General features: G+C 37.8%; 1 protein-coding gene across 7 annotated transcripts in view; it reads left to right on the plus strand.

Moving 5' to 3' along the window:
• RALGPS2 (Ral GEF with PH domain and SH3 binding motif 2) overlaps window positions 1-25,254 on the plus strand; it is a 164,385-nt gene that overhangs the window by 58,873 nt on the left and 80,258 nt on the right. For all 7 annotated transcript variants that reach the window (XR_006815507.1, XM_045982375.1, XM_045982376.1 and 4 more), the window contains 3 exons: window positions 993-1,076; window positions 6,141-6,230; window positions 18,598-18,690. Coding sequence is in view for 6 of the 7 variants with exons in the window: in XM_045982375.1 (XP_045838331.1) it covers window positions 993-1,076; window positions 6,141-6,230; window positions 18,598-18,690 (267 nt within the window). In the remaining variant the exon portion in view is untranslated. The remainder of the gene's footprint in view (window positions 1-992; window positions 1,077-6,140; window positions 6,231-18,597; window positions 18,691-25,254) is intronic.

A 25,254-nucleotide genomic window follows, 5' to 3' on the forward strand; every position in this document is an offset into this window, starting at 1 on the left:
ATAGATTTCCTCAGATCGATTCTGTCTCTTTCTGATGTGGTTACTGCATTACAGCAGGGTTCTTCACCTGCTTTGAACCTTGGACCCCTTTGGCACCTGAACAAAGCCTATAAGAAGCTGAATACCTCTTTAAAATCAAAGGAATCAATTCTATGAAAATATGCTTGTCAACACATTTTTATAACTGTTACATAGCAATATATATGTGCTCCCTTATTAACCCATTAAGATACTGAGATAATGAGCTAATTTCAAACTAGTGATAAGTATAAATGATATTTTTGGACTGTCTATACCAACTGTAATGTGATATGAAAATTTTTTATCAGTGACAAAAGTCACAGGTATTGTTAACTCTTCTGTAATCTGTACTCTGCATTTATAATTAAAAGGAGTGTTATATCAGAGGTTAGTATAAAATAAAAATTTAATTTTTTGACATCCAGATTTATTAAGCCCTTTGAATTCTATTGACAGACCCGGTCAATAGAATTGACACCCTGGAGTGTCAATTGGGGTGAGACTCCGTGGGGTGTCTTGATACCCCGGAGTATCAAGAACTCTTTTTTTAGAGGTTTGATCACACATTTCGGGTGGTTGCTTGTCAGCTCAAAGAGTGAGGTTCTGGGAACCTAACTGAAAGTTCTGAGTAACTGAATCGGGCTTGGCAACTACTAGGCTTCACTATACATTGTAGGAAGCTCAACTTTCATTATCTGGGATGATTTGGGATTCAAATTGCTTCAAAGAAGAATCCACCAGTTTCCCTGTAGAGTGTAACTCTAGTCATCTGTATTCTTATAGACAAGTAATTTTCCCTCTTACATTCTACTAGTAGAATTTGTTTTTATGATTTGAGTGGTTATAGTATTAGATACGTTCCTATTAAATGGCTGTAGGAAAGGACACAACTGTCTTTTATGTTTCGAAACCTTTAATATAATAAGAAAACTAGGCTATTTAATGAATTTATTTTTACTCATTTTTTTCAGGAGCTTTCAAGTTGTGGATGGAATAAAAAAGAAAAATACAGTTCTGCACCAAATGCTGTTGCCTTCACAAGAAGATTTAATCATGTGAGTTGCTTGTAAAATTTTGATTTTGTTTTTGAAATTCAGTTCCTTAATATATTTTCATTAAGAAATAGTTTAACTTCTCACGTCAATGCTGGAATATTTTCAGCCACTGTCTCTTCTAACATTGTCTCTCTGATGATCTCTGTTTTTTTCTTCTGTAATTTCTCTTGGAAATTCTTTTCTACTCTCTTGCTCTTCTTTTCTACTTGCATCTTAACTTACCATGTTTTGTATGTACACCCATTCTGAATGGTTTCTTCAGATCTATATTTCAGTTCACTAATTCTCTTATAGATAGGTCATACCTGTTTCAAATCTGTGTGCTTTTACGCTAGTGTCATTTTTAATATTTCTTAAATCATTTTCAACATTTTACAGTATAATTTCTATGTTATTATCCAAAGACCTGGGAGTACTAATTCTGTGTTATTTTTGCTGATCCTTATACAACATGGTTTTCTTATGCATTTTGTAATTCTAGATTGAGAGCCCTTGTTCATTTAAGCTTTATCTGTGCTACATCTATGGGAATTCTGCTGCTGCTTAGTTTGAGGGTATATCTCTTCTGAAATGCTTTTGTTTGCTTTTGCTGGTACCAAAGACTATAATGACTTAGTTAAGTTCTTCATAAGTTTTGGTTGGGAATTTCCATATGTTATATAGTGAAAATTTAAACTTGAAATCCACTTAAGAACTAGTTACAGATTCTTAAGAAAAACTTATTTTTCTCCATCTCCTGTGTTTGTCTTCCCCTGCCAGTAAGTGAATTGTTTTAGCCTACAGGTTCTCCAAGATCATAGCACTTTGAAGATCCCTTAGATATGAACATCGTAGAATAGAGATGGGCAACTTGTATTATGTCTTAGGAGGAGTATTAAATCCAAAGCCCCTAAGTCACTGAGAGAAAATCCTCCATGGGTAGCTGCAGTGCCCTTTCTTTTAACCACAGCTTTGCCTTTGTTTCCTCCCTTTTTTCCCCCTTCTTTTTGCCTCTAGAAGAAATCCTTTCTTTCAAGTTAGTCACACATTTAAAAAAAAAGTTTGTTGTCTTTAACCCAACATTTCTAGAAGTTTATATAGCAAACAGTTTTTCAGGTTATTTGGTTCACTGTATTCCCCAAAATGAAGTGGATCAAAGTTCTTAAAAATGAGATTAAACCATTAAAATAGGGTATAAGGCAACCATGTCTTTCACTGAATTTTATATTCAAGTTATATAGTTATATATTCAGATTTTTCTGAATTGCTTAGAATTTGTCATCATATAAAATTTTTTTGCTATACAAAAACATTGTTATAATATTCACAAATAGGACTTTAGATTTTAAGCCTGTTATTCTTAAATAAGCCAAAAAGTTGCCAGAGTCAAATATGTCACGTTGTACCAAAAGCCTTTATCCTTATTCCAGGTTACGGTTGATCCTACAGTCTTACTTAGTTGGTCCATTACTCTGTTAATTTCTCTGAGCAGGATCATAGGTTTGAAATAGCAAATTATGAAAGAAGTTAGTCTTTTAAAAGGAATCTATCTGCCCGATTATTATTATTTAAAGATTTATTTGAGAGAGAGCAAGCATGAGGGGGGTGGAGGGGCTAAGGGAGAGGGAGAAGCAGACCCCTCACTGACCAGGGAGCCCAATATGGGCTTGATGTGGGGCTTAATCCCAGGACCCTGGGACCTGGAGCCAAAGGCAGATGATTAACCAACTGAGCCCCCCAGGTGCCCCTTGAAGTGCTTTTATAGACACATTTTCCTTCATCTGGTATTTGCTTGCCCAGAGATTCATTTCCTATAAGCAAGGAAAGATAAATGTTTGATTCTTCCCCTTTATTTAATAATTTTGAAGATAACGAATTGGTGTTCTGTCTTTCTCTAATAGTGACCAAGTAGTTTTTTATTTTTAATACCGTTATGAATTCATAAATTTAAATGCATATGATATGTTTCAACCCATTGCGGTTATTATCTTTATTGAAACTAATACTCCATTTTTGGCCAGTGGAAGTCTTTTCAAGTTGGCATTCACGTCCTTTGTCATGACCCTAGTAGTATTGAATAGTTTCCTTGCCATCTGGTATACAGAGATGTTTCAGGTTCATTTTGCCCATTACCTGTCCCTGGTCTACAATCAACATTTCTTTAAAGTCCTGGTTTCTTACTGGGGGTAGTGGACCTGGATGCCAGGAATGCTCATTGCTGTCAGAATGACAGCTTCTGTGCCTTTTTCAGCAGAGATAGCTAGGATATCTGTGAATCATACAGATAACATAGACATACAACTATTTAAAGATAAATCATCTCATTAGTTCATATTGATACTTTTAATTCAGATTCAAGACTAGGGTTTTACTTCCAACTCTTCTGTATTACATCCACATGTTCTTTCTTCCACACCCAGAATTCTGGTTTTCAAGGAACACAGGACATGATGCAGTACCCTATCATATACTCATTTGCTTTATCCTACTTAATAAACAAAAGGCTCAGAATAATACTAATACCAATAATGTTCCTATAAACAGATAGATGTTTTGCAGACGTTCTGTTTTTATAATTGTACTGTATATTGTCTGAGCATATAGGCATTATATAATGCAGTCTCTTTTAACTCTCTTTTAGTCTTAATTCTTTGAAAAAGTACCATCCTTGGGGCGCCTGGGTGGCTCAGTGGGTTAAGACCTCTGCCTTCAGCTCAGGTCATGATCCCAAGGTCCTGGGATCGAGCCCCACGTCGGGCTCTCTGCTCCGCGGGGAGCCTGCTTCCTCCTCTCTCTCCGCCTGCCTCTGCCTAGTTGTGATTTCTCTCTGTCAAATAAATAAAATATTAAAAAAAAAAAAAACAACTTTAAAAAAGTACCATCCTTATGTTGGTGTTTCTTTAGGCATTTTGGTTGCCTGAAGCTCATTCTCTGTTACAGTACTCAGGAAGGACTCATTAGAACAGTAAGGCCCGAATTCTTTTTTTTTTTTTTTTTTTTAAATATTTTATTTATTTGACAGAGAGAAATCACAACTAACTAGGCAGAGAAGCAGGCAGAGAGAGAGGAGGAAGCAGGCTCCCTGCGGAGCAGAGAGCCCGATGCGGGGCTCGATCCCAGGACCCTGGGATTATGACCTGAGCCGAAGGCAGAGGCTTTAACCCACTGAGCCACCAGGTGCCCCAAGGCCCGAATTCTTGCATACTGACAAATTTTCCTGTCCTCTGTATGAATTTTTTTTTCCTTGATACTATGTTACTCCATTTTTTTTTCCTGACAGTGTTGCTGTTGAGAAGTCTGATGATAATTACATTTTCTTTTCCTTAAAAATTACTTGATCTTTTTGTCTCTGGCCAACAGATTTTTTCCCAGTAATTTTATTGAACTGTATCTTAGTGTTGGTCATTCTGGATCAGTATTCTCAGGTGTGGTTGGCTTTAGCTGCGTCTGTCAGCTGGAGAGCACCTACACTTAGCCTTTCCAGCATGGTGGTCTCAGGTAGTTGTACTTCTTACATGGTAGGTAGTTCAGGAATCTCAGACAGAATGTTCCAATAATCAAGGCAAGGCCTGCATGTTCTTTTATGACCTTGTCCTGGAAGTTAGCATCAATTTCATTAATCTTCTGTTCATCAAAGTAGTCACAAGCCTGTCCAGATGACATGGAGGTAACATATACCCCAACTTCCAATGAAAAGAATGACAATAACTTTTTGGCCATGTTTTAATATCTTGATCGTTATTAGTCTTAAAATTTGTCTCACATTAAACTTTTTTTAAAGATTTTATTTATTTATTTAACAGACAGAGATCACAAGTAGGCAGAGAGGCAGGCAGAGAGAAGGGGGGGAAGCAGCTTCCCTGCCGAATAGAGAGCCCGATGTGGGGCTCGATCCCAGGACTCTGGGATCATGACCTGAGCCGAAGGCAGAGGCTTAACCCACTGAGCCACCCAGGCGCCCCCATCACATTAAATTTAGTTAAGTCAGTGATCATGCAGTTTAGATTGAGTTCACAGGTGATATAGGCTATGGTTGTTGATCAAATATCTAAAGTATAGCTTTTGATATATTTTAGAAGTAAACTTTATCAGAATCAGGGATAGTTATTGCCAAATATAGTAACAAATATGAAGGTGGTTTTGTAAAATATATAAAATTTGAAATGTTTCTCACTAAAACAGGGAGATGAATTGTGAGGCAGTGGCACTATATTTTGCACTGTCATTTCTTACTAATATACTCTGATTTTAGACTTACAGAAGTGTGAGCCAATTGATAGTGCTTTGATTTTCTTTTCATAGTAAATGAATTAAAAATGTTACATTATACCATATGGTAAGCAAACTACTTTGATCAGAGTGGATTAGAGCCTCTTAGTAGTGTTATAGATAGATCTAGTATGCCTTCTGATGAATTATTTTTAATGATTTTGAAAAGAAATTGTGAATACAGTTTATCGAATTAGAGAAAGCATTACATGATTTTTTAAAATACAATCTTAATTTTAGAATGACTTGGATACACTTTTCTTTATGATATTTTATTTTATTTCATTTGTACCAAGAAACACTTGGGATTCTTCACACAGTTATGCTTGATGTAAATAAATGGCAATGTGGGATTACACAGCCACAGAAAAGCATGCTATAAGTAGCATTTTTTATAATGTCTTCTCTTAGAGCTTATCTAATTCTGCCACAGTGTTTCAGAATACAGCAAAATCACATGTATTGGTATAGTGTTTTTCTTGTATCACTCCAATTTTATTGCATTCTTCTCTTAGCTCTTTTCCTTCAAAAGTTGTTTGCTTTTACAAATGAAAAATCATAGTGATGTTTTTATGTGTGTGGTAGTACATACATATATATATATATCTGTCTCTATGCACATACATATCTCATATGCATATGAATTGTATGCAACATCCAAAGATTGGGTATATAGCCAACTGGGTGGTGTGCTGGGAAAGAGAAAGTATGGTTTTTTAACCAGCTACAGGTAGTTCATCAAGTACTTCCTGTCATTAATTAAATCCTAGTGAGTAAAGAGTCTTGCCATTCACCTATTTTCCTTTTCATTTGCAGGTAAGCTTTTGGGTTGTTAGAGAAATTCTTCATGCTCAGACGTTAAAAATTAGAGCAGAAGTTTTGAGCCATTATATTAAAACTGCTAAGGTAAGAAAGACTTCTGTTTTTATTTTTTGAGTCCAGTCATTCAGCACTGTTTGTGAGTGAATGTCTGCCTGTGACACCTTATTTACTATTAACTGACCCTGGAAAATAAGGCCTGTTGATCAGTATGTCAGTTTTTTTAGTTGGGTGTCTGTATTCTTTGCCTTTTCTTTATTCCTCCTCTCCTCCTCCCTCTTATATCTTTCCTCCCTCTCTCAGAGTAGCTGGATTATATTATTTATTTGACTGGATAAATTGGCAGAGATCAGATTATGGTGAAGTAGGATACAAAATACTGGATGCTTGTGCAGGTAATTGGGAAAGCCTTACGGGATTAAGTAGGAAAATACATATCAGTTATTTGCTTTTAAAATATATCACTGCCAACATTGTAGAGAATGATAAGACTTCATTTATAAAAGAATAATATAAAGAGGATACTCACCAAATACGTTAGTTGAGTACTTGTCGTAGGGCATGAGTAATAAATGCAGCAAGAGAAAAGGAACATGGACTTCAAGGATGGTCAGAATTTAGAGAGGAGGGTGAACAGGCCATTTCACAAGAGGATGCTATTACTTTATTAAAATGCATAAAAACTCCAAACTTATGTTAAGTTCACTAAAAGATGGCATAATTATAGCCATATTCTTCATCATTCTTGTGGTAAATACATAACTTACCGTGTGTCCGAATGAGAGTGGACTAAAATGAGGATATGATTTTTACAGTTTTAAATTATTATAATTACTGTAAAATTGTAATTGCTGTGAGTTGTAACGCTTCTGTATTTTCCTTGAACACCTGGGAACAATTATATTCTAACATTGTGTGGCACTAGGGGGCAGAGCTAGCTTTCTAAATATATTTTATGGCAGTGTCATAAAATTTATAAAAACGCTCTGTGTGATATGTTCAATAAGTAATGAGTTTTAGCTAACAAATTCATCTCTTTTCTCCACAGAGTCTGAATTTGTTTTATTGTTTTCTGGTATTTTTGTGTATGTGCTTTACATGTTCTGTTCAAAACCACCAAATTCTGCCTATCAGTCTTCCTGTTATCCTCCTCATCAAGTAATCATTTAGTACCAGTGCAGATTCTTAGACTTTAAGTTATTTTTGACAGTAGTTGCTTTCGTCCCAAGTCCTAGTAAGTTCATACTCTTTTTTGTCATGCACCATCTCTTAAAATCCCTCTGTTCTGCGCCTCTGCCTTCTGTATTCAGTCTGTATAAAACTGGCAGGTCTTTTTCTTCTTTTAGTAGATTTTATCAGGGTTCTCTAGAATGGGAGGATAAATATACATATATATAAAATATATAAAGAAAATTAAGGAATTGGCTTCAGTAGTTGTGGGAGGGGGCTGGCAAGTGTGAAATCGATTGTAGGGCTGGTGGACAGTCTAGAAATTCTGGCTGGAATTGAAGCTGCAGTCTTTAAGCAGATTTTTTTTTTTTTAAAGACTTTATTTATTTATTTGACAGAGAGAGAGAGATCACAAGTAGGCAGAGAGGCAGAGAGAGTAGTAGGTAGAGTAAAGAGAGGGGGGGGAATGCAGGCTCCCTGCCAAGCAGAGAGCCTGATGTGGGACTCAATCCCAGGACCCTGGGATCATGACCTGAGCTGAAGGCAGAGGCTTTAACCCACTGAGCCACCCAGGCACCCGGAAGCTGCAGTCTTGAGGCAGAATTTCTTCTCTGGAAAACCCTGGTTTTTGTCTCTTAAACTGTTCCAGCTGATTAGATACAGCGTACCATATTATCAATGTAATCTCTTTTAATTAAAATCAGCTGATTATAGATGTAAACTATATCTACAAAATTGCTCCACAGCAATGCCCAAATTAATGTTTGATTAAATTACTGGGTACTATTGTCTAATCAAGTTTGATGAATAAAACTGACCTCAGAGACACACAAAAAAATTATAAAATAGATTAAAAGTAGCAAAAGAATGGTAAGGTGGATGTCCATGTATTCACTGCCCTCTTTGAATTCCCACAGGTCTTCTCATAGGTGATCCCTACCCTCTCATTACAAAAGGAACTATTGCCCACAACGTTCTTTGCTTTTCTTTGATAGTTTTTTATGTGTGTGTGTGTGTGTTCCTGAATCTCATATTGTTGTATATGTTTTTCAGTTTTATTTAAATTGTTTCCAAATTACATTTATACTTTTAAAACTTGGTTTTTGTTTTGTTTTAAGGATTTTATTTATTTATTTGACAGATGGAGATCACAAGTAGGCAGAGAGGTAGGCAGAGAGAGAGGGGAAACAGGCTCCCTGCTGAGCAGAGAGCCTGATGTGGGGCTTGATCCCAGGACCCTGAGATCATGACCTGATCTGAAGGCAGAGGCTTAACCCACTGAGCTACCCAGGCACCCATAAACTTGGTTTTTTTTACTCAACACTGTTACTGCATGGTTTGGGGTATATCTCTGTTGTAGAGTGCCCTCTTGTTTGCATATACCAAAAATTCTTCAGCATACTCTAGCTTGGATAGTTTTCAGGTTTTTGTTGTTACTATCACTGCTGCTGTAAAGCTTTCTTGTGGGAGTTTCTTGGTGCTCATGTGAGCATTGAAGCCCTAGGAATATAGAGAGAACAGATAAATTACTTTTAAAGAAATGACAGACAAATAACCTGCATTGAACGTGATGAGATTGAACAATTTTTTCTCTGTTGGCCATTTAGGTTTTCTCTCTTGAAATGTCTGTTCAAGATCTTTGAACAGTTTTCTTTTATTTATTGATTTTTGTAGGAGGTTTTTTTTTTTTTTAAATTTAAATCTAGATGCTAGTTCTCTGTTAAGTGTTTTCACATGTATGATGCTATTTGTGACTTATCATTTTTCATGTTATGTTTTGATAGGTATTCTTAAGTTTAGTAGTCAAACTTACTGATCTTTAATTTTTATTGTCTTACTTAAGCATATATAACTTAAAGTTTTCTAGCTTTGACTTTTGTACTTAAGTATTTACTCCATGTGGAATAAATTTTTTATGTAAGTATGAATATGGATTACTGTTTGTATTTTTCATTTGAATAATTCTGGCACCATTTTTTTATTGACGTGTAATTGACATACGGTATCCTGTTAGTTTGAGGTGTACATCATAGTGAATCAATGTTTTTATACATTATGAAATGATCTTAATGATAAGTCTAGCTCCCATACAAAATTATTACAATATTTTTAAAATTATTTCCTATATTGTACATCACATTCCCATGATGTACTTATTTTAGGACTGGAAGTTTGGACCTCTTAATCCCTTTTACCTGTTTTGTCCACTCCCCCAAACCCTTCCCTCTGATAACTGACAGCTTATTTTCTTTAAATCTCTTTCTGTTTTGTTTGTTCATTTATATCGTTTTTTAGATTCCACATATAAGTAAAATCATACTGTATTTGTCTTTCTGTGTCTGATTTATTTCACTTAGCATAATACCCTCTAGATCCAACAAGATAATCACAAATGGCAAGATTTCATTCTTTTTTATGGCTGAGTAATACTGCATTGTATCATATATACCACATCTTTATCTGTTTATCTATCAGTGGGTACTGGGTTGCTTCCGAACCTTGTCTGTTGTAAGTAGGGCTGCAGTGAACATAGGGGTGCATATATCTCTCTGAATTGGTGTTCTCATTTTCTTTGGATAAATACCCACAAACAGAATTGCTGGATCATATGGTAGTTCTGTTTTTAAATCTTTGAGAAACCTCCACAGTGCTTTCCATAGTGGCTGCATCAATTTATAGTCCCACCAGCAGTGTGTGAGCAGTGTTTCCCCCACATACTTGCCAGCGCTTGTTATTTTCTGAGGTTTTTTTTTGTTTTGTTTTGTTTTTAAATAGTAACCAATCAGCACTATGAGAGGATATCTCATTGTGGCTTTGATTTGCATTTCCCTAATAATTAGTGATGTTGAGCATCTGACACCATTTTTTTTTCATTTTATTTATTTTTTCAGCGTAACAGTATTCATTCTTTTTGCACAACACCCAGTGCTCCATGCAAAACGTGCCCTCCCCATTACCCACCACCTGTTCCCCCAACCTCCCAGCCCTGACCCTTCAAAACCCTCAGGTTGTTTTTCAAAGCCCATGGTCTCTTATGGTTCGCCTCCCCTTCCAAATTTTTTTTTTTTTTTAATAAACATATAATGTATTTTTATCCCCAGGGGTACAGGTCTGTGAATCGCCAGGTTTACACACTTCACAGCACTCACGATAGCACTTACCCTCCCCAATGTCCATAGCCCCCTCCCCCTCTCCCAATCCCACCTCCCCCCAGCAACCCCCAGTTTGTTTTGTGAGATTAAGAGTCATTTATGGTTTGTCTCCCTCCCAATCCCATCTTGTTTCATTTATTCTTCTCCTATCCCCCTAACCCCCCATGTTGCTTCTCCATGTCCTCGTATCAGGGAGATCATATGATAGTTGTCTTTCTCCGATTGACTTATTTCACTAAGCATGATACGCTGTAGTTCCGTCGTCGCAAATGGCATGATTTCATTTCTTTTGATGGCTGCATAGTATTCCATTGTGTATATATACCACATCTTCTTTATCCATTCATCTGTTGATGGACATCTAGGTTCTTTCCATAGTTTGGCTATTGTAGACATTGCTGCTATAAACATTCGGGTACACGTGCCCCTTCGGATCACTATGTTTGTATCTTTAGGGTAAATACCCAGTAGTGCAATTGCTGGGTCATAGGGTAGTTCTATTTTCAACATTTTGAGGAACCTCCATGCTGTTTTCCAGAGTGGTTGCACCAGCTTGCATTCCCACCAACAGTGGAGGAGGGTTCCCCTTTCTCCGCATCCTCGCCAGCATCTGTCATTTCCTGACTTGTTAATTTTAGCCATTCTGACTGGTGTGAGGTGATATCTCATTGTGGTTTTGATTTGTATTTCCCTGATGCCGAGTGACGTGGAGCACTTTTTCACGTGTCTGTTGGCCATCTGGATGTCTTCTTTGCAGAAATGTCTGTTCATGTCCTCTGCCCATTTCTTGATTGGATTGTTTGTTCTTTGGGTGTTGAGTTTGCTAAGTTCCTTATAGATTTTGGATACTAGCCCTTTATCTGATATGTCGTTTGCAAATATCTTCTCCCATTCTGTCAGTTGTCTTTTGGTTTTGTTAACTGTTTCCTTTGCTGTGCAAAAGCTTTTGATCTTGATGAAATCCCAATAGTTCATTTTTGCCCTTGCTTCCCTTGCCTTTGCCGTTGTTCCTAGGAAGATGTTGCTACGGCTGAGGTCGAAGAGGTTGCTGCCTGCATTCTCCTCAAGGATTTTGATGGATTCCTTTCTCACATTGAGGTCCTTCATCCATTTGGAGTCTATTTTCGTGTGTGGTGTAAGGAAGTGGTCCAGTTTCATTTTTCTGCATGTGGCTGTCCAATTCTCCCAGCACCATTTATTGAAGAGGCTGTCTTTTTTCCATTGGACATTCTTTCCTGCTTTGTCGAAGATTAGTTGACCATAGAGTTGAGGGTCGATTTCTGGGCTCTCTATTCTGTTCCACTGATCTATGTGTCTGTTTTTGTGCCAGTACCATGCTGTCTTGATGATGACAGCTTTGTAATAGAGCTTGAAGTCCGGAATTGTGATGCCACCAACTTTGGCTTTCTTTTTCAATATTCCTTTGGCTATTCGAGGTCTTTTCTGGTTCCATATAAATTTTAGGATTATTTGTTCCATTTCTTTGAAAAAAATGGATGGTATTTTGATAGGGATTGCATTAAATGTGTAGATTGCTTTAGGTAGCATAGACATTTTCACAATATTTATTCTTCCAATCCAGGAACATGGAACATTTTTCCATTTTTTTTGTGTCTTCCTCAATTTCTTTCATGAGTACTTTATAATTTTCTGTGTATAGATTCTTAGTCTCTTTGGTTAGGTTTATTCCTAGGTATCTTATAGTTTGGGGTACAATTGTAAATGGGATTGACTCCTTAATTTCTCTTTCTTCAGTCTTGTTGTTGGTGTACAGAAATGCAACTGATTTCTGTGCATTGATTTTATATCCTGACACTTTACTGAATTCCTGTACAAGTTCTAGCAGTTTTGGAGTGGAGTCTTTTGGGTTTTCCACATATAGTATCATATCATCTGCGAAGAGTGATAGTTTGACTTCTTCTTTAGCAATTTGGATGCCTTTAATTTCTTTTTGTTGTCTGATTGCTGAGGCTAGGACTTCTAGTACTATGTTGAATAGCAGTGGTGATAATGGACATCCCTGCCGTGTTCCTGACCTTAGTGGAAAAGCTTTCAGTTTTTCTCCATTGAGAATGATATTTGCGGTGGGCTTTTCATAGATGGCTTTGATAATATTGAGGTATGTGCCCTCTATCCCTACACTTTGAAGAGTTTTGATCAGGAAGGGATGCTGTACTTTGTCAAATGCTTTTTCAGCATCTATTGAGAGTATCATATGGTTCTTGTTCTTTCTTTTATTAATGTGTTCTATCACATTGATTGATTTGCGGATGTTGAACCAACCCTGCGGCCCTGGAATAAATCCCACTTGATCGTGGTGAATAATCCTTTTAATGTACTGTTGAATCCTGTTGGCTAGTGTTTTGGCGATAATTTTTGCATCTGTGTTCATCAAGGATATTGGTCTGTAGTTCTCTTTTTTGGTGGGATCCTTGTCTGGTTTTGGGATCAAGGTGATACTGGCCTCATAAAATGAGTTTGGAAGTTTTCCTTCCAATTCTGTTTTTTGGAACAGTTTCAGGAGAATAGGAATTAGTTCTTCTTTAAATGTTTGGTAGAATTCCCCTGGGAAGCCGTCTGGCCCTGGGCTTTTGTTTGTTTGGAGATTTTTGATGACTGTTTCAATCTCCTTACTGGTTATGGGCCTGTTCAGGTTTTCTATTTCTTCCTGGTTCAGTTGTGGTAGTTTATATGTCTCTAGGAATGCATCCATTTCTTCCAGATTGTCTAATTTGTTGGCGTAGAGTTGCTCATACTATGTTCTTATAATTGTCTGTATGTCTTTGGTGTTAGTTGTGATCTCTCCTCTTTCATTCATGATTTTATTGATTTGGGTCCTTTCTCTTTTCTTTTTGATGAGTCTGGCCAGGGGTTTATCAATCTTATTCTTTCAAAGAACCAGCTCCTAGTTTCATTGATTTTTTTCTATTGTTTTTTTGGTTTCTATTTCATTGATTTCTGCTCTGATCTTTATGATTTCTCTTCTCCTGCTGGGTTTAGGGTTTCTTTCTTGTTCTTTCTCCAGCTCCTTTACGTGTAGGGTTAGGTTGTGTACTTGAGAGCTTTCTTGTTTCTTGAGAAAGGCTTGTACCGCTATATATTTTCCTCTCAGGACTGCCTTTGCTGTGTCCCACAGATTTTGAACTGTTGTGTTTTCATTATCATTTGTTTCCATGAATTTTTTCAGTTCTTCTTTAATTTCCTGGTTGACCCATTCATTCTTTAGAAGGATGCTGTTTAGTCTCCATGTATTTGGGTTCTTTCCAGCTTTCCTCTTGTGATTGAGTTCTAGCTTCAGAGCATTGTGGTCTGAAAATATGCAGGGAATGATCCCAATCTTTTGATACCGATTGAGACCTGATTTGTGACCCAGGATGTGATCTATTCTGGAGAAGGTTCCATGTGCACTAGAGAAGAATGTGTATTCTGTTGCTTTGGGATGAAATGTTCTGAATATATCTGTGATGTCCATCTGGTCCAGTGTGTCATTTAAGGCCTTTATTTCCTTGTTGATCTTTTGCTTGGATGATCTGTCCATTTCAGTGAGGGGAGTGTTAAAGTCCCCTACTATTATTGTATTATTATTGATGTGTTTCTTTGATTTTGTTATTAATTGGTTGATATAGTTGGCTGCTCCCACGTTAGGGGCATAGATATTTAAAATTGTTAGATCTTCTTGTTGGACAGACCCTTTGAGTAGGATATAGTGTCCTTCCTCATCTCTTATTATAGTCTTTGGCTTAAAATCTAATTGATCTGATATAAGGATTGCCACCCCAGCTTTCTTCTGATGCCCATTAGCATGGTAAATTGTTTTCCACCCCCTCACTTTAAATCTGGAGGTGTCTTCGCGTCTAAAATGAGTTTCTTGTAGGCAACATACTGATGGGTTTTGTTTTTTTATCCATTCTGATACCCTGTGTCTTTTGATTGGGGCATTTAGCCCATTAACATTCAGGGTAACTATTGAGAGATATGAATTTAGTGCCATTATTAGCCTGTAAGGTGACTGTTACTGTATATTGTCTCTGTACCTTTCTGATCTACTACTTTTAGGCTCTCTCTTTGCTTAGAGGACCCCTTTCAATATTTCCTGTAGAGCTGGTTTGGTGTTTGCAAATTCTTTCAGTTTTTGTTTGTCCTGGAAGCTTTTGATCTCTCCTTCTATTTTCAATGATAGCCTAGCTGGATAGAGTATTCTTGGCTGCATGTTTTTCTCGTTGAGTGCTCTGAATATATCATGCCAGCTCTTCCTGGCCTGCCAGGTGTCTGTGGATAAGTCTGCCGCCAATCTAATATTTTTACCATTGTATGTTACAGACTTCTTTTCTCGGGCTGCTTTCAGGATTTTCTCTTTGTCACTAAGACTTGTAAATTTTACTATTAGGTGATGGGGTGTGGACCTATTCTTGTTGACTTTGAGGGGGGTTCTCTGCATCTCCTGGATTTTTTTTTTTTTTTTTTTTTTTTTTCCCTTTGCCATATTAGGGAAATTCTCTCCAATGATTCTCTCCAATAGACCTTCTGCTCCCCTCTCTGTTTCTTCTTCTTCTGGAATCCCAATTATTCTAATGTTGTTTCGTCTTATGGTGTCACTTATCTCTCGAATTCTCCCCTCATGGTCCAGTAGCTGTTTGTCCCTCTTTTGCTCAGCTTCCTTATTCTCTGTCATTTGGTCTTCTATATCACTAATTCTTTCTTCTGCCTCATTGATCCTAGCAGTGAGAGCCTCCATTTTTGATTGCACCTCATTAATAGCTTTTTTGATTTCAACTTGGTTAGATTTTAGTTCTTTAATTTCTCCAGAAAGGGCTTTAATATCTCCAGAGAGGGTTTCTCTAATATCTTCCATGCCTTTTTCGAGCCCGGCTAGAATGTTCAGAATCGTCATTCTGAACTCTTGATCTGACATATTACCCATGTCTGTGTTGATTAGGTCCCTAGCCTTCGGTACTGTCTCTTGTTCTTTTGTTTGTGGTGATTTTTTCCGCCTTGTCATTTTGTCCAGATAAGAGGATATGAAGGAGCAAATAAACTACTAAAAGGGTGGCAAAGACCCCAGAAAAATGCGCTGTAACCAAATCAGAAGAGACCCCTAATTGTGGGGGGGAGAAAGGGGATAAAAACAGGTTCTGAAAAAAAAAAGAAAAAAATTTAAAAAATAAAACAAAAAAATATAAAAAAGAAAGAAAAAATATATATATTTAGATGAACTAGTCAAAAAACATTAAAAAAGAAAAGGGTAAAAGTTTTAAAAAATTTAGCAGAAGAAGAAAAAAGAAAAAAGAAAAAAAATTGAAAAAAGAAAAAAAAAATTGAAGTAGCCGCAAGACTAAAGATCATGGGGAGAAAGCCATGAGTTCCGTGCTTTGCTTTCTCCTCCTCTGGAATTGCTCTGCTGTCTTAGGTATTGAACCTGCTTTCTCCTTGATAGATGAACTTTGTCCTGGCTGAATATTTTGTTGATCTTCTGGGGGAGGGGCCTGTTGTAGTGACTCTCAAGTGTCTTTGCCCGAGGCGGGATTGCACCGCCCTTACCCGGACTAAGTAATCTGCTCGGTTCGCTTTTGGGAGCTTCTGTTCCCTGAAGGCTTTCCGTAGAGTTCCGGAGGACGGGAATGAAAATGGCGGCCTCCTAGTCTCCGGCCCGGAGGAGCCGAGAGCCTGGGGCCCCACTCCTCAGTGCGCCCCCAGAGGACAGCACCCAATCACTCCCGTATCCCCAGCCTCTAGCCGCGCTCCGAGCTCACCCAGCCCACGACCAGTTCAAGGTAACCCTGAGCTAAGAGTTCAGTCCTCGGCTCTGTCTCTGCAGCCGGCTTCTCCGTTCTAATACCTGGGAGCTCTCCGACACTCCGACACCCCCGATCCTTCTGTGACCCTGTGGGGCCTGGGGCCACGCTGACCCCGCGTGGGGTTCACCGTGGTTTAGCCTCTGGAGCAATGTCCCTCAGTGGAACGGACTTTTAAAAGTCCTGATTTTGTGCTCCGTTGCTCCGCCGCTTGCCGGGAGCCGGCCCCTCCCCCCGCGGTCTATTCTTCCCGTCGTTTTAGATTCACTTCTCCGCCAGTCCTACCTTTCAGAAAGTGGTTGATTTTCTGTTTCTAGAGTTGCTGTTCTTCTTCTCTTCGCTCTCCCGTTGGATTTGTAGGTGTTTGCAATGTTTAGATAAGCTATCGAGCTGATCTCCTGCTACCTGATGTAGTCTCAGGCTGCTACTTCTCCGCCATCTTGACTCCTTCTCATCTGACACCATTTTTAAAAATCCTTTGTTAAAGTGATCTTTATTTTATTTAACCTAGAAGTCTCTTTATGTTTCCTTGTTCTTAAAAAAGGCTATTCCAGTGGTGCCTGGGTGGCTCAGTCAGTTAAATATCTGCCTTCAGCCCCATGTTGGGCTCCCTGCTCACTGGGATGCCTGCTTCTTCCTCTCCCCACTGCTCTTGCTCTCTCTCCAAAAAAAAGGAAATAAAATCTTTAGAAAAGTACAATTCTAGACTTACAGATTTTTGTATTTGCTTTTTGTTCTTTACTTTGCTTAGGATTCCTTGAGCTTCCTGACCCTAAGAACTAACAATGTCTTTTCAGTAATCTGAGAAAATAATCTGCCATTACCGCTCAGAAGCTGTTTCTACCAGTCCTTTTTATCATCTTCTGCATCTCTGACTAGATAAATGTTGGCCTTTTTTCTGTACATTTCATGTCTTTGTTTCACATTTTTAAAAAAACTGTCTTTTATGTTGCATTCTAGATAGTATCTTCATTTAATCTTCATTTCTCTGAGGCCTATACTTGATGTTCTCCATTTGTGAATTCTTATTTCCTTATGTTTTTTAATTTTCCATTTTTTAATTTTCTTAAGCTTAAGCTTTTATTTTTATTTATTTTTTTAAAATATTCATTTGACACAGAGAGCGCAAGTAGCAGAACAGCAGGCAGAAGGAGAGGGAGATGGGGAGCCCAAAGCGGGGCTTGATCCCAGGACAGATCATGACCTGAGCTGAAGGCAGATGCTTAACCAGCTGAGCCACCCAGGCACCCCTTGTTTTCCATTTTTTTAAAAAATTGAGTCTGTTGAGTTCATATTTCTGAAACTTATGGGAATTCTTTGAGACCTGAGTTAAGGTGATATATTGGTCAGAGATCTCCAGAGAAACAGAGCCCTTCCCCTTCCCTTGCACTAATGTTCAAAACAGGCATTTTGCTTTGGAGTCTCTTGGTGGTGGGCAAGGACCATTCTAAATGACTTTCAGATAGGACCATTAAGATGTAAGTATGTGGTAGTATGAGGAAATCAGGGAAATTAACATTAAATGTCAAGTAGCTCTCTTGGCAAACTGATAGAACCTAATGTTAGAGAGGAGTTCTGTAAGGAGACTATAAAAAGCAAGGTCAAGTATTGGGAAGCAAGTGGATGTCCCAACACGAGTGAAGAACAAAGGATCAGAGGATTCAGGCAGGAGGAAGCAGGAAATAAGGACTATGGAAAGCCGGTTTGAACCCTAACCCTGGAATTATGAGGGTACTGAGTAGGAAACTAGATCAGGATCCTTTCTTGAAACTGGGATAATAAGGCGGAGGCTTAGTATTTCAATATAAGGAAGGAGACTCCTTACTAGAAACTGGGGTGCATGATCATACTGGGTAAGCCTTATACTGAGCCATAACTTTGGTTTTCTTTCTTTTTTTTTTTTTTTTTAAAGATTTTATTTATTTATGTGACAGATAGAGATTACAAGTAGGCAGAGAGAGAAGGGGAAGCAGGCTCCCCGCAGAGCAGAGAGCCCGATGCGGGGCTCGATCCGAGGACCCTGGGATCATGACCTGAGCCGAAGGCAGAGGCTTTAACCCACTGAGCCACCCAGGCACCCCAACTTTGGTTTTCTTAATATATTATGGAACCAGAGGTAGATTTGTTCCCAGAGCTTGGAGACAATGCCAGGTTAGAATATGGAGGTTCTTTTGTGGGCCAGAATCAACTTATTGTAAACATAATGGGTACTCCAAAGACAAATTTCACTGATGAGGGTAAGAAGTACTAGAGCACTACGAGTTGCCTAGATTTTACTTGTTAATCTAAAGTTATCCTTACTGTTTTTCATCTCCCCTCCCCTTTTTCTTAAATCTTCAGAAGCTGTATGAGCTGAATAACCTTCATGCACTTATGGCGGTGGTTTCTGGCTTACAGAGTGCCCCAATCTTCAGGTTGACTAAAACATGGGCGGTAAGTCATCTTCCTAGTTAATGAAAGGGCTAGACTTCCTGTTAGAAATAAAGATGTATTTATTTCTTCTGTAGTTCTTAGTAAGGTTAATACTAAAATAGATAAGAACCTTTAAATTAGTTTATATTCTTTTTTCCTGAAGCCTACATTTTCTTCTTTTAAGTGTTACACTAGACTTGTCAGGTAATTTTGGGTAAAGTATAGCTTGGTGCTTGCTTTTTGCCATTTAGTAAATCATTTTTGTAGAATCTATGCATTTTCAACAACATAGCATTTCATGTTTACTGATGGGAAAGTATAATTTTTCTTTTTGCATTTAATATTAGTAATTTTTGCATTTAATCTTACAAAGATTAAACTTTTGGAAAATTCAAGGAACATCTAAATTGCAACTTTTAAGGAATATTTACTTACTTAGATTTTCATTTTTTTTTTTTCAGTAAACTTAGATTTTTTTCCCTCAGGAGTAATGAAAAATCTCACAGCTACCATGGGACTATGCAGTGTTGCTGTACATTCTGATACATGTTAATTGTATTTGGTTCTGTCACTTTAACAAGGTCAGGGTGTGAATTTTGACTTCTGCAAATCTATGTACTTTCATATTTGAGTGACATGGTACTGGCCTTGAGCTTTAGGTATTTTTCATTTAGACTTTATATAAGTAAAATTTGAGATCCAGTTAAATCTGTTCTTAGTGGTATTCTTTGGTGTAAGGAGTAATGATTTTGTTTATTACATTTTATACAAAGGGTTACTGTATTCTTGGGGTCCTGTGATAAAGAGATGACCAACTTCTAAAAACTTTTTTTTTTTAAGATTTTATTTATTTATTTGACAGAGCGATCATAAGTAGGCAGAGAGGCAGGCAGAAAGAGAGTGGGAAGCAGGCTCCCTGCTAAGCAGAGAGCCTGATGCGGGGCTCGATCCCAGGACCCTGAGATCATGACCTGAGCCGAAGGCGAGGCTTAACCCACTAAGCCACCCAGGCGCCCCAGACTTTTTTTTTTCTAATAAAGTGTAACCATTTTTATTTTTTTTTTATTCTTTTTTAGATTTTATTTATTTATTTGACAGACAGAGATCACAAGTAGGCAGAGAGGCAGGCAGAGAGAGGAGGAAGCAGGCTGTCCACAGAGCAGAGAGCCCGATGCGGGGCTCGATCCCAGGACTCTGGGATCATGACCTGAGCTGAAGGCAGCGGCTTTAACCCACTGAGCCACCCAGACGCTCCTAAAGTGTAACCATTTTTAATTAGCCTAGTGTTGCTTTTACTCTTCATAGTATCTGAAGAGATAGATGTTTCTCATGAAAACCAGGGAGGTTTTCTGTATTGGAAAGACATTAATATCGAAGAGCTTATGATCCTCTTTATATTCTGTGTGTGTTTTAGAAGCACCTGGGTGAAAGTTTTCTTACTTTAAAAATTGCTCAATTGTTGGTCATCTGCCTTAGGCTCAGGTCATAACCTGGGATCGAGCCCTGCATCAGGCTCCCTGCTCAGCGGGAAGCCTGCTTCTCCCTCTCCCGCTCCCCCTGCTTGTGTTCCCTCTCTCACTCTGTCTTTGTCAAATAAATAAATAACATCTTTTTTAAAAATTTATTATAAGATGACCTTATCTCTTTTCTTAAAACTTGAATTTCATTGGTGACTGGAAATAAAAATACACAGTAATGATTTCCATCTTTGGAGTTTTAGGGTAAAGAATTATACTCTGATTTATATTGGGGCTTAGAAATGAGATACATTTCCCTCAAGTTAATTTTTACTTTCTTGAACATATTTTTGTCGTCTCTCTCATATATTTACATGAAAAAGAATTTTCATTCATTAACAGTTCATTATTAATCTGAATAAAATTTTTATTGTTTACAGTAAATTGTAAAATAGTTTATACTGTAACAGGCACTGATTGCTTGGCATACAGCAGTAAGTGATTCAGATAAAGTCCTACTCTGAAACAGCTAACATTCTACTGGGAAAAAATAAACTGTAAAAAGTAATGATATTTTAAATAGTGATGAATGCTCTGAAGAAAAAGCGGGTTAAATGGGTTAGAAAAGAGAAAATAGGGAAGTATTTTATATAGTACAATCAACCCTTGAACAATGCAGGGATTAGGGATGCCAAACCCCCCTGCACAATAAAAAATCCACATAAAACTTTTGACTCCTTCCAGACAATAGCCAGCTGTTGACTTGGAAGTCTTACCGATAACAGAGTCGATTAACATGTATTTTTTTATGTTATATGCATCATATACTGTATTCTTAAAATAAGTTAGAGAAAAGAAAATGTTACTAAGAAAATCATAAGGAAGAGAATATGCATTTACAGTACTCCGCTGTAAAAAAAATTCATGTATAAGTGGACCCACGGAGTTCAAACCCATATGGTTCAAGGGCTAATTGTATGTGGTAAGAGAATCTCTGTTCCATGACAGTTGCCTAGAGAGCTGGAAGAACGGAGAGAACCATTTGTGTGGAAATCTGGGAGAAGAAAATTTCAAGCAGAGGTGATAGCCAGTACAAAGGCCCTGATAACATTCAAAGAAGAGCAGGGCAGTCAGTGTTGAGAGAGTGGAGTAAGCTATGGGATAGTTGATGGTAGGAGATGAGTGAGTCCAGAGAGGTCGCATCAAATCAAATAATGGAGATGCTGTTTACTGATATTCTGGGGGTATAGGGAAGGAGTGTGTTGGTGGTGGGGCAGGGAGGTTCTCTTCTTACACATACCAAGTTTGAGTTGGCTGATAAATATCCATCTGCAACTGTAAGGTCAGAGTGGTATACAGGTTTAAGGGAGGAGTTAGGGCTAGAGATATATTTATCTTTTTGATCATCAGCATAATGGTATTATTTAAAACATGAGGCTGGATAAGGATCACCTCAATTATAAGTACAGATGAAGAGCCCTGGAAGCCTCCCAAGATTTAGAGATTGGAAAAATGAGGACTCAGCAAAGGAAATATTACAGTGGGAGTTTTCCACAGTCAGGTAATGAAACTGTTTCAAGGAAGAGTGATCATGGGGCGCTTGGGTGGCTCAGTCATTAAGCGTCTGCCTTCGGCTTAGGTCATGATCCTGGGATCGAGCCCCACATCAGCCTTCCTGCTCGGCGAGACTGCTTCTTCCTCTCCTTCTGCCTGCTGCTCCTCCTGCTGTTCTCCCTCTTTCTCTCTCTGTCAAATACGTAAATAAAATCTTAAAATTAAAAAAAAAAAAGTGATCCCACATGTCATATGCTGTTAGTAAGTTGAATTAGGTGAGAACCTTGACATGGGCACTGAATATGGGCAGTTGGATTGGCAACTTTGCCACGAGTGGTTTCAGTATAGTGGTGGACCAAAAACTGATTGGATTTGAGAGGATGTGGAGAAGAATGTGAGACAGCAAATACAGAAAATGCATTTGAGGAATTTTATCGTAAAGGGCAGGGTTGAGGTGCTGCAGAGAAATCTGACAGCTACAGGGGGATGTAAGACCAAATTTTGTTTTTCGAAATGAGGTCCTTGACAGTATGTTTGTATGCTGGTGCAATGACCTAATAGAAAAATGGTAGGAGAGCGAGAAGTTAGTTACTCTAGCAATACCCTTAATCAGGCAGGAGGGAATTGATCTGGTTCTGGAGTGGAGCAGGAACAGTTTATTCATTTTAACAGGAGAGAAGGGGATGCATTTGGTTATAGATGCAGGTAAGTTGGTAGCTGTGGTGGTGAGATTCTATAGAAATTCCTCTGATACTTGTTTCTTAAGACATGTAAAGCAGAGTCACTGATTGAGAGTGAATGGGGGAGAGGTGTTAGAGGTTTGAAGAAAGAAGAACAGATGAAAGTCATCTTGTGAAGAGTATGAGAATGAATTAACTAGGGAAATAGGGTAGGTTTGGTATGGTAGGCCTTATGATTGAGATCTTTGGTCATAAATTAAAGGTGAAACCAGTCAGCGAAGCCATGTAGTCTCCAATCAGGTGTATGATTCTGTATATACCAGGTACCAAGAATAGTCAGATTCATAGAGACAGAATGTAGAAGATGGTTGCTAGGGGCCCAAAGGAGAAAGGAATAGGAGTTACTGTCCAGTGGGTGTCTAATTTCAGTTTGGGAAGATAAAAAGAGTTCTGACCATGCATGGTTGGTGGTGATGGTTGGTTGATAAGGTGAATGTACTTAATGCCACTAAAGTGTACACTTGAAAATGGTTAAAATGGTGAATATTATGTATATTTTACCACAAGTTAAAAAAAAGTTTATTACAGTGACTGAATATACAAACAGTACACAAAACCAGTTGTATTTGAAACAGTTTGAAAATGTCACTTGAAAGGACACCTTTTACGGTATCAGTAAAAGAAACACAATAGCAAACAATATATGGGATAACATATGCAAGACGTTTTTTCAAATAGCGATCTCAGAATAATTTGCCTTTGGTTTAAATCTGACCAGTATAGTCCATGAAACATTGCTCAATCATCCCCAGAGTGAGTGGTCCAGAGTAGACCATGACAGGTGATCTAGCTGATTAGCTTCTTCCTTACAGGTTTGTTTTTCCAAGGCTGAGGGCTGGGTTCTGTTTCTTTGCCATGTATTTATAGTATCAGCCCTTAAATATATGTAAGATGTATATGCAGAAAACTATAAAACTTCACAGGAAGTCATTAAAGACCTAAATAGATGGAACAATATCCCTTAGTCATGGATAGGAAATCTTAAAGATGCCAGCTTTCCCCAAATGTATGTAGAGATACGTGCACCTTGAATCAAAGTCCCCTTCTGGGACAAGATTGCTTATAAAATTTACATGGAAATGTAAAGGGTCAGGATAGCCAACTTATTTCTGAAGGAGAAAATGGGGTTGAATTGAAGACTTTGACACAGCCCTAATAGATATCAAGATATATTGTATTATTTAGGTAATGTACAGTTAGTGCAGGTGTAGACATGTCAACCAGTGGAACAGAAGAAAGAACCCCAAAATAGATAATTGCTTTTATAGAACTCTGATATATGATGGTGGTGGCATTATAAATCAGTGGAGAAATGAGGGTCTGTTTATTAATTGGAGCCAGGAAATTGATTATCAGTTTGGGGAAAAAAAGTCTTTGTTAGATGAATTAAAGACTTAAACATGTGAAATGAAAAATGTGGAAGCTTTCAGAAGAGAAAAATAGCTTAATATCTCTCTGGCTTGGTATGAATAGATTCTAACTTGGAATCTGTAAAGGTATTTCAGATAAGATACAAAAACCTCAAACAGTGAAAGAAAAGATGAAAAAATTTTACCACATTAAAGGAAGAATTTCTGTTCATCAAAGGATATTTTAAAGAAAATTGAAAAGAAGTCCCAGAATGGGGGAAAATAATGTGAAGCAGTTGTAACTGATCAAGAATTTATATCTGGAATATAGATATATATGAAGAAATCTCTTAAAAAGCAAAAGAAAAAAGAAAAATAGAAAATGATAGTACCTCAGAGAAGAAGATATACATAGGGAAGCGGTGAAAATGAGTGAACTACAGCCACACGTAACATTATTGGTGGAACTTCAGTGTCAGAACATTGAATGAATAAATCCAAAGATTAAAAATAGCATGATATTGTTTGGTCAAAAATCAAATAAAATTTAGGAGAATGATAGGCAAAATTTAGGAAGGAGATTATTGGATACTTACAGTCAAGGGGAATGCCTGGGTGGCTCAGTTGGGTAAGCATCTGCCTTTGGCTCAGGTTGTGATCTCGAGGTCCTGATTGAGCCCCACATGGGATTCTTCCTACCTGTGCTTATGCTCTCCCTCAATAAAGAAAATCTTAAAAAAAAAAAAAGTCAAGGGATTTAGGTATGGAAGGAGCACATATGTAGATGTGTTATTGGTGTATGGTTCTTAGGAAAATTGATACGTATGTGTTTGTTAGGAAATTTAAGAATAAATCAATTTAACAGGAAAGCCATATCAGAAACTAATGATAATTGAGTGTCATGAACAAAAGATAATTAACCTGCATCCAAGGTTCAAGATAAATTAATTATGCAAATGAACACATTTGTACGTATTGTATGGGGATACAAATCAAGGTGATGAGGGGTGATCTGGGAATCTTATATTTCTTATGGTGAATGACATGAATAGGGGTTCATCCAGATTTTCCAAAGTAGATTCTTATGGTAACATGGTGTAGAGATCTGGCCAAGAACATTTGGAGTTCCCACATTCATACATCAGTGAACATGTGAAGAGCTCTGCCCCTGGTTGTCATGCTCTTCACCAGAGGAAGAGTGTAGTACCTAAAACATGCAGTTGTGAACCACTTTGTTTTCCTATTTTTTTGGTGGGAAGAGTATAGTGAAGTAACATTGTAGGGGTAACATTAGGAACATCAGAAAAAGATTTGAAAAGCGGAAAAAGAATCAGGACTTCGTAGATAAAGCTTTGGGAGCATTGGACGAGTTTCTGAGATATCACTGGAAACACCTTATTTTAACATCTAATTAATTCTTTTGTCCATGCTCTTCCTATAAATAGTCTTCCTGAAAGAAGGCTCTGTGGTCCCACACCAGATTGA

This window comes from Meles meles, chromosome 17, assembly GCF_922984935.1.
Source record: "Meles meles chromosome 17, mMelMel3.1 paternal haplotype, whole genome shotgun sequence".
NCBI lineage: Eukaryota > Metazoa > Chordata > Mammalia > Carnivora > Mustelidae > Meles > Meles meles.